Raw genomic sequence first — 14,015 nt, forward strand, 5'->3', positions numbered from 1 at the left:
ATCTGTGTCATTATTATCTGGAAAGCTATTTTTAACCTGTGGAAACTTGTGTTTGACCAAAATGTGAAACTGGAAGCAGAGAACATCAGTGGACAGGCAGTGAGCACACAATCATAACAAAGTTTCCATAAGGGATAATGAAAAGATAATTAATAAATTTGTTAACTGGGGAGTGTTGTTGGCAATACGTATGCCACATGCAGTCTTTCTCACAGTCAAGGATCATGGCTAAAGCATGACTTCATGTACAGATTTGTCATGGAGTATCACTGAGACCGAGGTACAGTAAGAGATACACTTACTTTGCTGGATCACTTAGTTGTAATAGGAAGGGTGAGAAGAGAAGGCATGTAAAAACTCACATATCCACACACAAGTCGACTAAAATTGACTTGAGTTAGAAGAAAACTTAACTATACGTTTGTTCTTCTCTCACTACTGTACTGTACTACACTACATTTGTTCTGTTCTCACTACTGTAAAAATGTGACAGACTCTTCTGATAGCTCAGAGGATGGTAAAAGGATATGATTTAGAACTGTTATGAAACTGCTAATGATAATACTAAATATTGTAACTGGAAATAGCACATGGTTAGATTCTTTAATACTAAATACTGAAACCTTTAAAAGAATGACTAGGGGATTCCTGTTGTAAGTACAGAAATCTGAAGAGTATCATATTGTTAAATAGTCAACTTTTGCTGATAATTTTTATGCTGTGAATAACTTATGCAATTCAGTGTTGGTGAACTTGAGGCTGTGGTCCTCATTTTGAAGAGCTATGGCATGAAACAGCATCTGTATCAGCAGTTAATTTTCTTTTAGTCAAGTTTGCTTCTGGAACATGCAACACAGCAAGTACAAATAGGAGATGTTGGGCTAAGCTTGAATCCTTTCATAATATTTTCAATACTCTTGTTGTTTTAACAGGACAGATTTTAGTTTTGAAGGTTTTTCACTGTCTTTGAATTGGTTGGAAGTCAGTTTCAGTAGCATTGACATAAGCTTGGTCTTTCCTGTGCTGCCTGTGCTCTAACAATGGCTTAGGAATTTGCAGAAATCAATAGGTTGTCTGTGTTGGCATCATTTAGTTTGTATTTTTAATGTAATGACTGCTTGGAATGAATATTAGTGTAGGCAGTCAAATTTCAAAATACTTTTAACATGTCTTTATTAAAATCATACACTTCCTTCTTTCTGCACAGTTGATCTAGCATGGTTGGTGAATACAGTGCTGTGATGAGCGTTTTTTAGGTCTCCAGAGATGCTATTAAACAGATTCTGTTTTAGTTCTAAATTATGTGTCAGTTCAGAAGAATCTGCTTAAACTAGAACATATTTTCAGGGTCTGATCATGTGGTAATCCTGCTCTAAATCATCACCTGATGTGAAAGAATCTGTGGGTTCTGTTTGAGAAGAAGCATAGAAAAGACATAGATATTTTTCTTTAGAAAAGAGAAAGAAAGATTTCATATTTAAAAAAAAATAGAACTTATTTAATATCAGGGGTTTGGGGGAGAGGTGGCAACAGACAGGTATTTGGAGCACATGCAGATGATGCATGTAAACCAGCTTGTTCATCTGAATAGCATGTTGATGAGTATACTCAAGAATGTTTGTCTTGCTGAGGCCTAATGTACAAAGAAATAACACACTCAACTGTGTAATTTAGAAGGCAGCATAAACTTCTGAGCATGTATTGTGGTTTTTGAGAGGATTTTCAGGCATCAGTTTAGAATAAAAACAGTTGCAGAAAGCATCAAAAATAAAAGTAAGATCTCATATTGCCATTAATATTCAACAAAACTAATTATGGGATCTTTTTTTAAAAGTCTGCTTTTAAGGGAGAAATAACGTGTAAAGTCCATACATATCTGCTGTGTTTGAAAAAAGATATTGATACAGTTTAGTTGGTATATAGTTTAATGACTTAAATATTAACTGCAGATTTAGCAGAAGACTGTGTCGTCACAGAGTCATATTCATTAAGTCTTTCAAAGATTAAACATCTTAGTGATTGATTTAGTTGCTCTTGTTTAGATGATACAATATTGTTAACTACCAAATGCAGCTAATTGGCTGCAGAACAGTTTTACTGTTGAGCATGTTCTCTATCAGGGATCGACATCCATAAATAAGGTATTTTACACAATCATAGTGAATGAAATCATGATTCTTCATGCTAATCAAATCATAAAGTATCTGTAAATTTATTCAACACTGACACTGTTTGGGTCTGGTTTTGTTTTTTTTCTGGTGTTAATGGTGATACACATTGAGTAGAGCAAATCAGAAGTATTTTATCTTAATAAAATTAATACTTTATCTTTTTATAGATGTGACTTTTCTAACAGAAGACAAGATATATGAAATTCTTGAACTATGTCGGGAGAAAGAGGATTATTCACCTTTAATCCGGGTGATTGGGAGAGTATTTTCTAGTGCTGAAGCATTGGTACAGAGTTTCCGAAAAGCCAAGCAGCACACCAAGGAGGAGCTCAAGTCTCTTCAAGGAAAAGATGAAGACAAAGATGAAGACGAAAAGGAAAAAGCTGCCTGTTCGGCTGCTGCTATGGAAGAAGATTCAGGTGCATCATCATCTTCGTCATCAAGACTAGGTGATAACACACAGGGAGATAATAACCTCCAAAAACTAGGCCCGGATGAAGTGTCTGTAGATATTGAAGCAGTCAGACGGGTCTATGATAGATTACTTTCTAATGAAAAAATAGAAACTGCCTTTTTAAATGCACTTGTGTACTTGTCACCTAATGTGGAATGTGACTTGACTTACCATAATGTGTACTCTCGGGATCCTAACTATCTGAATTTGTTTATTATCGTTATGGAGAATGGCAATCTTCATAGCCCAGAATATCTGGAAATGGCTCTACCATTGTTTTGCAAAGCAATGAGCAAACTGCCCCTTGCAGCTCAAGCAAAACTGGTCAGATTGTGGTCTAAGTACAGAGCAGACCAAATTCGGAGAATGATGGAAACATTTCAGCAACTTATTACTTACAAAGTCATAAGCAATGAGTTCAGTAGTCGAAACCTAGTGAATGATGATGATGCTGTTGTTGCTGCTTCAAAGTGCTTGAAAATGGTTTACTATGCAAATGTAGTAGGAGGGGATGTGGATACAGATCATAATGAAGAGGAAGATGAAGAACCCATCCCAGAATCAAGTGAACTAACACTTCAAGAGCTGTTGGGTGAGGAAAGAAGAAATAAAAAAGGTCCTCGAGTGGACCCACTGGAAACTGAACTTGGTGTTAAAACTATAGACTGCAGAAAACCACTTATCCCATTTGAAGAATTTATTAATGAACCACTGAATGATGTTCTAGAAATGGACAAAGACTACACTTTCTTCAAAGTAGAAACAGAAAATAAATTCTCTTTTATGACCTGCCCCTTCATATTGAATGCTGTTACCAAGAACCTGGGATTGTATTATGACAACAGAATCAGGATGTACAGTGAAAGACGCATAACTGTGCTCTACAGCTTAGTTCAAGGACAGCAGCTCAACCCATATTTGCGACTTAAAGTGAGACGTGATCACATTATAGATGATGCGCTTGTCCGGGTAAGTCATGCAGCAACGTGAAACTTAAGTTTGTTGGTTCTGACTACTGCAAACTATGTGGGCTTTGACTTACTGAAAAGGACTGTGTGTGAGTGCAGTGGTGTATGTACTAGACTTCCTCTAGAAGAAACTCCAATAGCTTTACCATATTAAATTTGAATTTTACACGTGCTGCTGAAGATTTGTATGTTAGGCAGAACTGCTTCTACTGAGTGGTTACAGGCTTAGGTATTTTAAAGTGTCAGATATACTCCACATTGACAGATTCTGCAGTTACAGCTTACTCTTCTGTTTCGGTACTTTTCCTTTGTCCTTTGGAGTGTCTTGGATCATCTTCTGATAGCAGAATTTTTCAAATGGAAATTGGAATTAAAAGTTTCCAGTTGTGTACTCTTGTTGTGGACTTCTGAATTTTGAGGTGTAAAGTGTGGAGTGCCTGCATAAGTAGAACTTCTCACTTCCTTAAGAGTTGTTGCAATTTGGTGCAAATACTGGTATGACCGAGGAAGGAGAAGACAGACCTGTTGGAACCTGAGAGCTGTGAGAGCACCTTGTTTCTGAATATGCTGGCTTCCTAAAGTAAAACTTAAAGCCATTTGTTCACACATTTTTGGAAGATGGGACTTATACAGGATACAAACTATAAAGAATATTTCACAGAAAAGTTTCCTGTAAATATGCCCTTTAATTTTAGGACTTTTCCTACTTCTAGTTTTTTCACTTAACGCTTATTCTTCAGGAGCTCATTTTTCTGTGTTCTGTTATTAAAGCACAACACTGTTTGCAAAATTGTAAATTCAAACATAGCTTTAAAGCTTGCTGAAGAGCCAGACAGGTATTTAGAGAGACTCTGGAAAAGTACCTGGTTTCGCCTCTCAGCTCAGCTGTTACTTTTAAATTTGATGACTTTAACTGCTGCTGAAGGTCAATTGTGAGAGCCCTAAATGAGCTCCCACCTTGATTTTTCTGTGTACCTATGAATTCCATATGGGCTAGCTATTTCCTGGGAATTGCCACCCCTCCCAGTTTTGTATTATCAGCAGTCTTGCTGAGGTTATACTGTCCTTTCATCCAGTGTTGAGTAAATTGAACAAGACTAGACCCAGTACTGATCGCTGGGGATCACCAGAAGCTACAGTCCTCTGACTAGGCTCCACCGCTGATAACCCTTTGAGTGCTGCTATTCAGCCCATTCTCAGTCCACCTCACTGTCCACTCATCTAACACACAGTTCCTGAACTTACGTATGAGGATGTTACAGGAGATAGTGTCAAAACCCTAGTCAAGGTAGACAACATCCACTGCTTTCCCCTCATCTACCCAGCCAGTCACTCCATCATAAAAGCCTATCAGATTGGTTAAGCGCAATTTCCCCTTGGTGAACCCACACAGACTACTCCTAATAAAACTTCTTGTCCTCCATATGCTTGGAGATGACATTCAGGATGAGCTATTCCATCACCTTTCCAGAGATGGAGGTGAGGCTGATTGGCCAGTTGGTTCCTGGTTCTACTTCTTGCATTTTTTGAAGACTGGGGTGTCGTTATCTTCTCCCCAGTCCTTGGCCACCTCTCCTGTTCTCCATGCTGTTTCAAAGATGAGAGTGGCATAGCAGTAACATCTACCAGCTCCCTCAGTACTTGTGGGTGCATCCCATCAGGGCCCATTGTACAGTTGTATCCTGTTATGTTTTGGCAGATTAAAGTAATGGAGCTTACTTCTTTGACTGTTCAGCTTTCTGATACATAAATACTGGAAAAAAGGGAGGGACAGTATTATCCCTTAAAGAGAAGATGGGCTAAAAAAGGATGAGAGCTAGTTTTGGGGAGATGTTTGTTTTGATGTCTGTTCTAGCAGAGAGAAAGCAGACCTTCCTCTTCATGCTCATGATGGAAAAGAAAATCTGTAAGTATGAGAAAAGGCCACATATCGCTTGTTGTGGAAGGAAGCTGAAATCTTTGAAGACAGTAAAAATATGTTTGCTGTTGTTTAGAAGGCACATGGGCAACATCAGTTTAGTGCAGCTGCTGTATCACAATGGGGTCACAGCAGTTACTGCTGCGCATGCTCTTGGTCTGTTGGAAATTTAGGTAATTTAAATCAGATTAAGCTCAAACATACTAATTTGTGGTGTCCTTGCGGCAGCCCTTGCACAGCCTAGCAGTCTGTGAATACATGCCTGGGCAGTTGCCATGGATCCTCTTATGGCTGTTAATTTAAGCTGTCAGAACATGCTAAATTATGGTGATCTGACTCTGTCAAAGCCGCAAGAAGAGTAAGATTTTAAAACTGTTTATTCTGGAACAGAAAATAAAAGAAAAAGATAAAATTGTTCTAAATTCAAGTAGTCTGAGCTGAACTGTGCAGCCCAGGAATTTCTTGAAGGAAATAGGTTATGTTCACTAAAATGGAGAAGAGTGAAGGCTTGCTGTTCTTGCCAGAGAGTATATGCCATTTTAAACAGGTGCAACAAGGTAACTGTTGTAAGAAGATGTGGCCTTAAGAAAACACAGTGTTGATAAATATATGTGAGGGGTCTGCAGAGTCAACTTTTAGCTATTGATACTTCATATAATCAGTTGAAATGTATCAGTGCTAAGAAAGAGATTTTGGATATTCCTGAAGAAGTGTTAGGGGTTAAGAAAGGACCCGATGGAACATGTAGTTAAACACTGCCTACTGCAATGTGCCTGTGTCTGTCTCTCATTTGTTTTTTCTCATTTTAATATCAAAAACAATGCAATAGAAATGCATTAGGAGAGTCTAGCGTCTCTTCAGAGAGCCTATAAGTCCTCTTAGTGGTAAAAAAGATGACAGTACATAAAAGATGGCATGAAGAAATGGAGTGAGGAATACTGGTTTTCTAAACTCATAGCACCTGCTCATATTATCAGGAAGCAGGCTTAACACAAGCAGCTTTACCTGACTACCGTAAAATTGTGGATGTCTTTGCCCAGAACTTGTAGCTTTTTATGAAAGAAAGATCCATCTAAAGGTAATGGGCATCATAGGTATTTTGCTGTGACCAACGCACAAACCTCAGAAAGTCTCTAAGCTGCAAATCTGCTGGAAAAGTGTTGTAAGGAAAGTACTGTTCCATGCTATTGTCTCACAGCTTCTTCTGTGAGTGCCTGATCTAAGAATTGCATGCTGTTGTTACAGCTACTTCCTGTAGCAGATTGAGAAGTGATTTTAGTAATTTTTAAACTTCACTTCCACTTCCTAATTGGTCTGAAATAAGTCTTCAGTCTTGAGTCCTAATCCTTAAAATTACTTGTTCCATCTGTGATTCTGGTCAAAGATGGATACCATGTACTGACAGCATAAAAGTTAAGTGAAACCTACACTGTATGAGTTTGTATCAGTAATGGTTGTGGTTTTGGGTGCACTACTGAACTTCAGAAGGGTCTCACTGAAAACTGTCAGAAAGATCTTGACAAGATTAGTAGTAAAAGCATATTCTTAGATCTGTCTAGTAGCAAAACATTTCCAAAGGTGCTTAAATTACAAGTAAGTAATCATGATTACAAATATTTTTACCCTTGAATTGGATTTTTTATTTCTGGAGTTTGAATACTTAAAGACTTCGAAGTAATTACATACTTGGGTTACTAGACTTGTGTCTTTACTGAACAGTCAGTGCAGGCTGTTTTAACTGTATATGGAATAACTCTGAGAACTTCCCGATAAAAGCATTTTCATAAGCGTATATTAAAATGAGGCTGAGATTCTTATTCATATTTTCCTTATTTATGCTTGATATTTTTCAAGCAAATACATCAGCCTTTATAACTTCTTGCAAATGGACTATACCAGTCTTTCTCTACTAATTGATCAAGATAATTGAGTGATCACCAAGCTGGATTTCTCTTATCAATACTTAATATTTAAACTTCTAGAATTCAGTATGTACATCTCACTGTTTGGATTTCATTAAAACAAATATGAGCACTGGTAAGTGATGTTTATTATTATTATTACTGCAGGATTTTTTCTTGAGAATTTGAAGCAATACATTTTAAATGCAGTAACTTGTTAAGAGTTGCTTATTAAGAGAATCACAGTTCACTCTCAAACATGTACATCTAAGCAAAAACTTTATGTGCATATTCATTGCTCAGTTTCTTTGCATGTATGAAACTTGCATCAGAAACTTCTGTTTCATTTTTTTGTTGAAATGGTCCAAATGAAACATGCTTTCTTTCTATTACATATTTGTTGTATACTTGTATGTATGTTAATCTGAAAAGTCATTGGGGTGAGTAATGTTGGAATTGGTAAAGCGCTAGTCCGCACATTTGTTAAGGAGCCCTTACATCTGGGAGTTGGTAACTCAGTTTGCAGTTTTTGAAAGCAGTTAATATGCCTTTTTGCATCTAACAAGTTTAAGAGGTCAGCTGTACTTCTGCTGCATCATGTTATGGGGATGTGGTAGTATTGAGAGGAAGTTTATCCTTAAATCCCCTCTTCATCATCCCCTTTTTTATCACTCAACAGCTATTTGGATGTGGATTTATTCTCAGGTAGCAGTAATTTAATGGGTGTGAGCTACAACACACAAGTTGTGCAAATGAAAATGTGGATTCCTTCGTCAGAGTCTGGCTGGTACTTGCTCACAAATTAGAAATTCCATTTGACAAATTTCACATGGAACGTAGATAGCTGGCAGGCAGCAGGCCTCTTGCTTGTAAATGCCGAATGTATTGATGAGCACGAACTCTTATGTGACAGCTGAAGCCAGTAGGCAGATTCTCTCAGAGTGTATTAGCAACAAAGTGCTTAAGGACCTTTTTGGTTCTTTTAGAACTAAGTTGATGTTTGTGTGTCCTGTTGAAAATCTCAGCACCAGTACACCTTGGTTGCATGCAGAATGTGTGTGACTGTGTTGACACATGCAAGCCCCACTCAAGCGTATACATGAACCATAAAGTACAGCTGGCAAGGATGCTGCTTAGTCATTTGAAGTATTACTTCACATGCTGGTTTTCAGAAAAATGCAGTGATGGACTTGTCATGACATGTCACTGGTACTTTAAAAATTGAATTAGTGTTCATGTCATTTCTGCCTTCTAGTGAGGAAAGTATTCCTGCCACTGCCTGAAAGAGAACTTTTATGTTACATTACTAGAACTTGAAGGGATTTTTTATTGTTTTTAACTGAATAGAAATCAGTTCCGCTACCATCAGTTTTAAGAAGGTAGCCAAACTCTGGTGTTACATCAGGCTTTTTAATGTTGTCATATTGGTGTCATGTACTTCTGAAGTTCATATGTCCTTTCTATAGAAACACTGCTGCAGTTCTGCTAAAATTAGTGCCTCTCTACTATCATGACTAATGCTGTGTTTTCCACTCAGTTCCAATTTCCTTGTGGAATGTCAGTGTTGAGACAGGATGTTCAAAGGGGAGCTAAACCCACAACCTTCAGTTGAGCAGCTTAGCAACATTGTCCTGGTTATAGAATCTACTTCAACGAACGTTAGGCTTTGACTCAAAATACTAGCTTTCTGGTAATCCTTTATCTGACTCCCTCACAGACATCTAGTGCTCTGTTCCAATATGTCCAGCCAGTGTTGCTCAACTATAAGTGCTTCCTTCCCCTTTTATTGAATGCTGCGTTTCTTTTACATCACTCATTGCAGTGTAGTTCTCAGCCAAAAAAACCATTTTTGAAATATTTTTAATTGCTTCATATTTATAAATGAGAACTCTCCTTAGTAGAAGTGTATTTCTATGACTCAAAAGAGCCTTTACACTACGACAAAGGGTTGCTGTCCCAAAAGACATGCAAAGGCAACACTTGCTTTTTCAGAACTCCTCAAAATTCATGAAAATTGCAAAACAGAAAACTGCTGATGCTATATACTGCACAGCCAACAGCCATAACTGGGGAGAAAAAAAGAGCTATTATTAGTACCACTTGTAAGTGGAAGAGACTCAACTAGGAGAACTGTCTGTCCAGCTTGAATGTATAACAAGTATTGAGGATCTTAAATGCTACTTTTCTGTTTTGAAAATCTCAGTTGTATTTGAAACATGGGTTAAGTTCCATTGTTGTCCTGTTCAGGAAGAAAAGATTTTACGTATTTGTAAGATGCATAATTTTAAGGTTTGCATGATTTTACAAGATAAAAGATTACATTTTATGGAAAGCATGTGATGAGAATAGCAAGGCAGGGGATGCACAGCACAACATCGTTTTGGTGATAAGTATTGTTGATAAAAATTACAGTGAATTTCAAATAATAAAATTATTTGGTCTCCTTAAAGGCAAAGCCACTTCACTGCAACTAGTATGCAATAGAATACCAAATGGTTTATGTAGTACAGAATCACAGAATCCCAAGGGTTGGAAGGGACCTAAAAAGATCATCTAGTCCAACCCCCCTGCAAGAGCAGGGTAACCTACAGTACATCACATAGGAACTTGTCCAGGCGGGCCTTGAATATCTCCAGTGTAGGAGACTCCACAACCCCCCTGGGCAACCTGTTCCAGTGCTCTGTCACTCTTACAGTAAAGAAGTTCTTCCTGATGGTAACGTGGAACTTCCTATGTTCCAGTTTACACCCATTGCCCCTTGTCCTATCACTGGATATCACTGAAAAAAGCCTAGCTCCATCATCCTGACACCTACCCTTCACATATTTGTAAACATTGAGGTCACCCCTCAGTCTCCTCTTCTCCAAGCTAAAGAGACCCAGCTCCCTCAGCCTCTCCTCATAAGGGAGATGTTCCACTCCCTTAATCATCTTTGTGGCTCTGCGCTGGACTCCTTCAAGCAATTCCCTGTCCTTCTTGAACAGAGGGGCCCAGAACTGGACGCAATATTCCAGATGCGGCCTCACCAAGGCTGAGTAGAGGGGGAGGAGAACCTCTCTTGACCTACTAACCACTCCCTTTCTAATGCACCCTAAGATGCCATTTGCCTTCTTGGCCACAAGAGCACATTGCTGGCTCATGGTCATCCTCCTATCCACCAGGACCCCCAGGTCCCTTTCCCCTTCACTACTTTCCAGCAGGTCAACCCCCAACCTGTACTGGTACATGGGGTTGTTCTTCCCCAGATGCAAGACTCTACACTTGCCCTTGTTAAATTTCATCAAGTTTCTCCCCGCCCAACTCTCCAGCCTGTCCAGGTCTCGCTGAATGGCAGCACAGTCCTCTGGTGTGTCAGCCACTCCTCCCAGTTTTGTGTCATCAGCGAACTTGCTGATGGTGCACTCAGTTCCCTCATCCAGGTCATTGATGAAAATATTAAACAGCACCGGTCCCAGCACCGACCCCTGAGGAACTCCACTAGTCACAGACCTCCAGCTAGATTCTGCGCCATTGACCACAACTCTCTGCCTTCTTCCTTTCAACCAGTTCTCGATCCACCTCACTACTTGATCGTCAAGCCCACACTTCCTTAGCTTATCTATGAGGATGCTGTGGGAGACAGTATCAAATGCCTTACTGAAATCAAGAAAAACTACATCTACCGCTCTACCATCATCCCTCCACCTAGTCACTTCCTCATAGAAGGCTATAAGGTTGGTCATACATGACTTCCCCCTCATAAAACCATGTTGGCTGTTCTTAATGACCCCCACATCCTTGATATGCCTAGTGATGGAGTCAAGAATAAGTTGTTCCATCACCTTTCCAGGGATGGAGGTAAGGCTGACCGGTCTATAATTACCCGGGTCCTCCTTCTTGCCCTTCTTATAGATTGGTGTGACCTTTGCCATCCGCCAATCCTCAGGCACCTCGCCCGTTTCCCACGACTTACCAAAGATGATGGAGAGTGGCCTAGCAATGACCTCCGCCAGCTCCCTCAGCACCCGTGGGTGCATTCCATCCGGACCCATCGATTTACAGATGTCCAGTTTGCATAGCTGATCCCTAACCCAATCCTCATCTACCAAAGCAAACTCCTCCTTTGTCCTGACTCCTTCTGGGGCTATAGAAATCCGGGGCCCTTGGGGAGAGTCTGCAGGAGTAAAGACAGAGGCAAAGAAGGCATTCAGCACCTCTGCCTTCTTTATATCCTCTGTCTCCAGGGTACCCACTTCGTTCAGCAGTGGGCCTATATTGCCTCTTGTTTTAGTTTTATTTGCTATGTATTTGAAGAAGCCCTTTCTATTGTCTTTAACCCGACTAGCAAGATTGAGTTCCAAGGAGGCCTTAGCTGTCCTAATTGCCTCCCTACATCCTCTAACAACTGTCCTATATTCCTCCCAAGCGGCCAGCCCCTCCTTCCATAATCCATAGATTCTCCTTTTCCACTTGAGTTTGCCCAGCAGCTCCTTGTTTAACCACGCCGGTCTCCTAGATCCCTTACTTGACTTCCTACTCATTGGGACGCTCCGATCCTGAGCTTGGAAGAAGCGGTCCTTGAATGCTAACCAACTATCTTGAGCCCCTTTACCGCCTAGTACACTTTCCCATGAGACTTCCCTTAGCAGTTGACTGAAGAGGCCAAAGTTGGCCCTTCGGAAATCCAGAACTGTGGCTTTGCTAGGTATTCTATTCCTCCCACACAGGATCCTAAACTCCACCATCTCATGGTCACTGCAGCCAAGGCTGCCATTGACCGTCACCACTTCGACCAAACCCTCCTTGTTGGCGAGTACTAAATCTAGCAGCGCTGCTCCCCTAGTTGGTACGTCCACCATTTGCATTAAGAAATTATCATCAATGCACTCGAGGAACCTCCTAGACTGTGAATGACTGGCTGTGTGAGTCTTCCAGCAAATATCGGGGTAATTAAAGTCCCCCACGACGACTAAGGCATGTAGTCGCGAGGCTACTTCCAGTTGCCCGTAGAAAGCCTCATCAACTCCTTCATCCTGATCAGGAGGTCTGTAATAGACCCCCACAACTGTATCACCCGTGCCAATCAGCCCCTTGATTCGTACCCACAGACATTCCACTTGCTCCTCATCCGACCCCGGACAGAACTCAATACATTCTAGTTGCTCTCTCACGTAAAGAGCAACTCCACCACCTCGCTTTGCTGACCTATCTTTCCTAAAAAGGACATAGCCATCCATGACCACATTCCAGTCATGTGAACTGTCCCACCATGTCTCTGTAATCGCCACTAGATCATAACCTTTAGCCCGCACACAGACTTCTAACTCCTCCTGTTTATTCCCCATGCTGCGTGCATTGGTGTACAGGCATTTCAGGGAGCCAGTCCTAGTACCCTTTTTCCCCTGCGGGACAGGGTCTAAAGAGCTATCCTTTCCCACAAGTGAAACAAGAGATTGATAGTCCTCCTTAGCCCGCCATCCTTCAATCCCTAGCATGTTCCTCTTGGGCTTGTCCCCAACAGGCCCAGTTAAATCCCCTCCCCCCTTCATAACTAGTTTAAAGCCCTGTCAATAAGCCCTGCTAACTCCTGCCCCAAAACCCTTTTTTTTCTCTGGGACTGGTGTATCCCGCCTGTCACCAGCAAACCAGGTGTCCCATACAGCAACCCGTGACTGAAAAACCCAAACCCCTGCCTTCGGCACCAGTCACGTAGCCATACATTAACCTGCAGAGTCTTCTTATATATCCCTTCACCCTCGCTTGCAACAGGTATGGAGGCAAACACCACTTGCGCTCCAGACCCTTTAACCAGCCGTCCCAGGGCCCTGTAGTCTCTCTTCATCGCCCTTACGTTCCTCGTAATAATTTCGTCACTGCCAACCTGAAAAACCAGCAGTGGGTAGTAGTCAGACGGCTGCACCAGTTCAGAGAGCTTCTTTTTAACATCTCTAATCCGAGCCCCAGGCAGGCAGCAGACCTCCCTGTGGGGTGGATCCGGTCGACAAATGGGCCCTTCTGTTCCCCTCAGAAGGGAGTCACCCACCACAATTACTCTTCTTTTCTTCTTGGTTGGGGAAGTTCTGAGGTATGTGGGTGAGTGACAAGCCCTGGGTGACTCACTAGATAGATTTGCCTCACCATCTCCATTCACCTGGCCCTGAATTTCCAAGACCTCGTACCTGTTATTCAAGGGCAACTGGGAGGGAGGAAGGGATTGTGAGGGTTTTCGCTTTCCTCTCCGAGGAGGAACCTCCCTCCATCCATCCTTGTCCATTAAGCTCTCTCCTTCTGTCTGATGGTAGGAGGGAAGGGGATCCATATCTTGTTGAACCACTTCCCTCTGCCCTTGCCTTAGGGTGTGGTTCCACCAATCTATTTCACTTTCACACTCTCTAATGGCTCTCAACCTTTCTACCTCCTCCCTCAGTACATAACTTTGTTTTCCAGATGATCTTGTAACAGTATTGGTCCCAGTCAACTGATCTGACTTGCCGTCTTTATTGGGGTCTTCATGGTTTGCCTGTTGTTTGTTTTGGTTTTGGAGGTTTTTTTACCTGAGTTTTATATGATCTGAAGTTACACTCTGTTTCCTTCTGACATTAGTTTTCAATTCCAGATAGTGCA

At 41.0% G+C, this 14,015-nt stretch overlaps 1 protein-coding gene across 8 annotated transcripts in view; it reads left to right on the forward strand.

Annotated features, from left to right (window-relative positions):
* UBE3A (ubiquitin protein ligase E3A) overlaps positions 1–14,015 on the forward strand; it is a 57,520-nt gene that overhangs the window by 33,525 nt on the left and 9,980 nt on the right. For all 8 annotated transcript variants that reach the window (XM_065677631.1, XM_065677630.1, XM_065677633.1 and 5 more), the window contains one exon: positions 2,339–3,594. In XM_065677631.1, the coding sequence (XP_065533703.1) occupies positions 2,339–3,594 (1,256 nt within the window). The remainder of the gene's footprint in view (positions 1–2,338; positions 3,595–14,015) is intronic.

Source organism: Lathamus discolor, chromosome 4, assembly GCF_037157495.1.
Source record: "Lathamus discolor isolate bLatDis1 chromosome 4, bLatDis1.hap1, whole genome shotgun sequence".
In the NCBI taxonomy this organism is placed as follows: domain Eukaryota; kingdom Metazoa; phylum Chordata; class Aves; order Psittaciformes; family Psittacidae; genus Lathamus; species Lathamus discolor.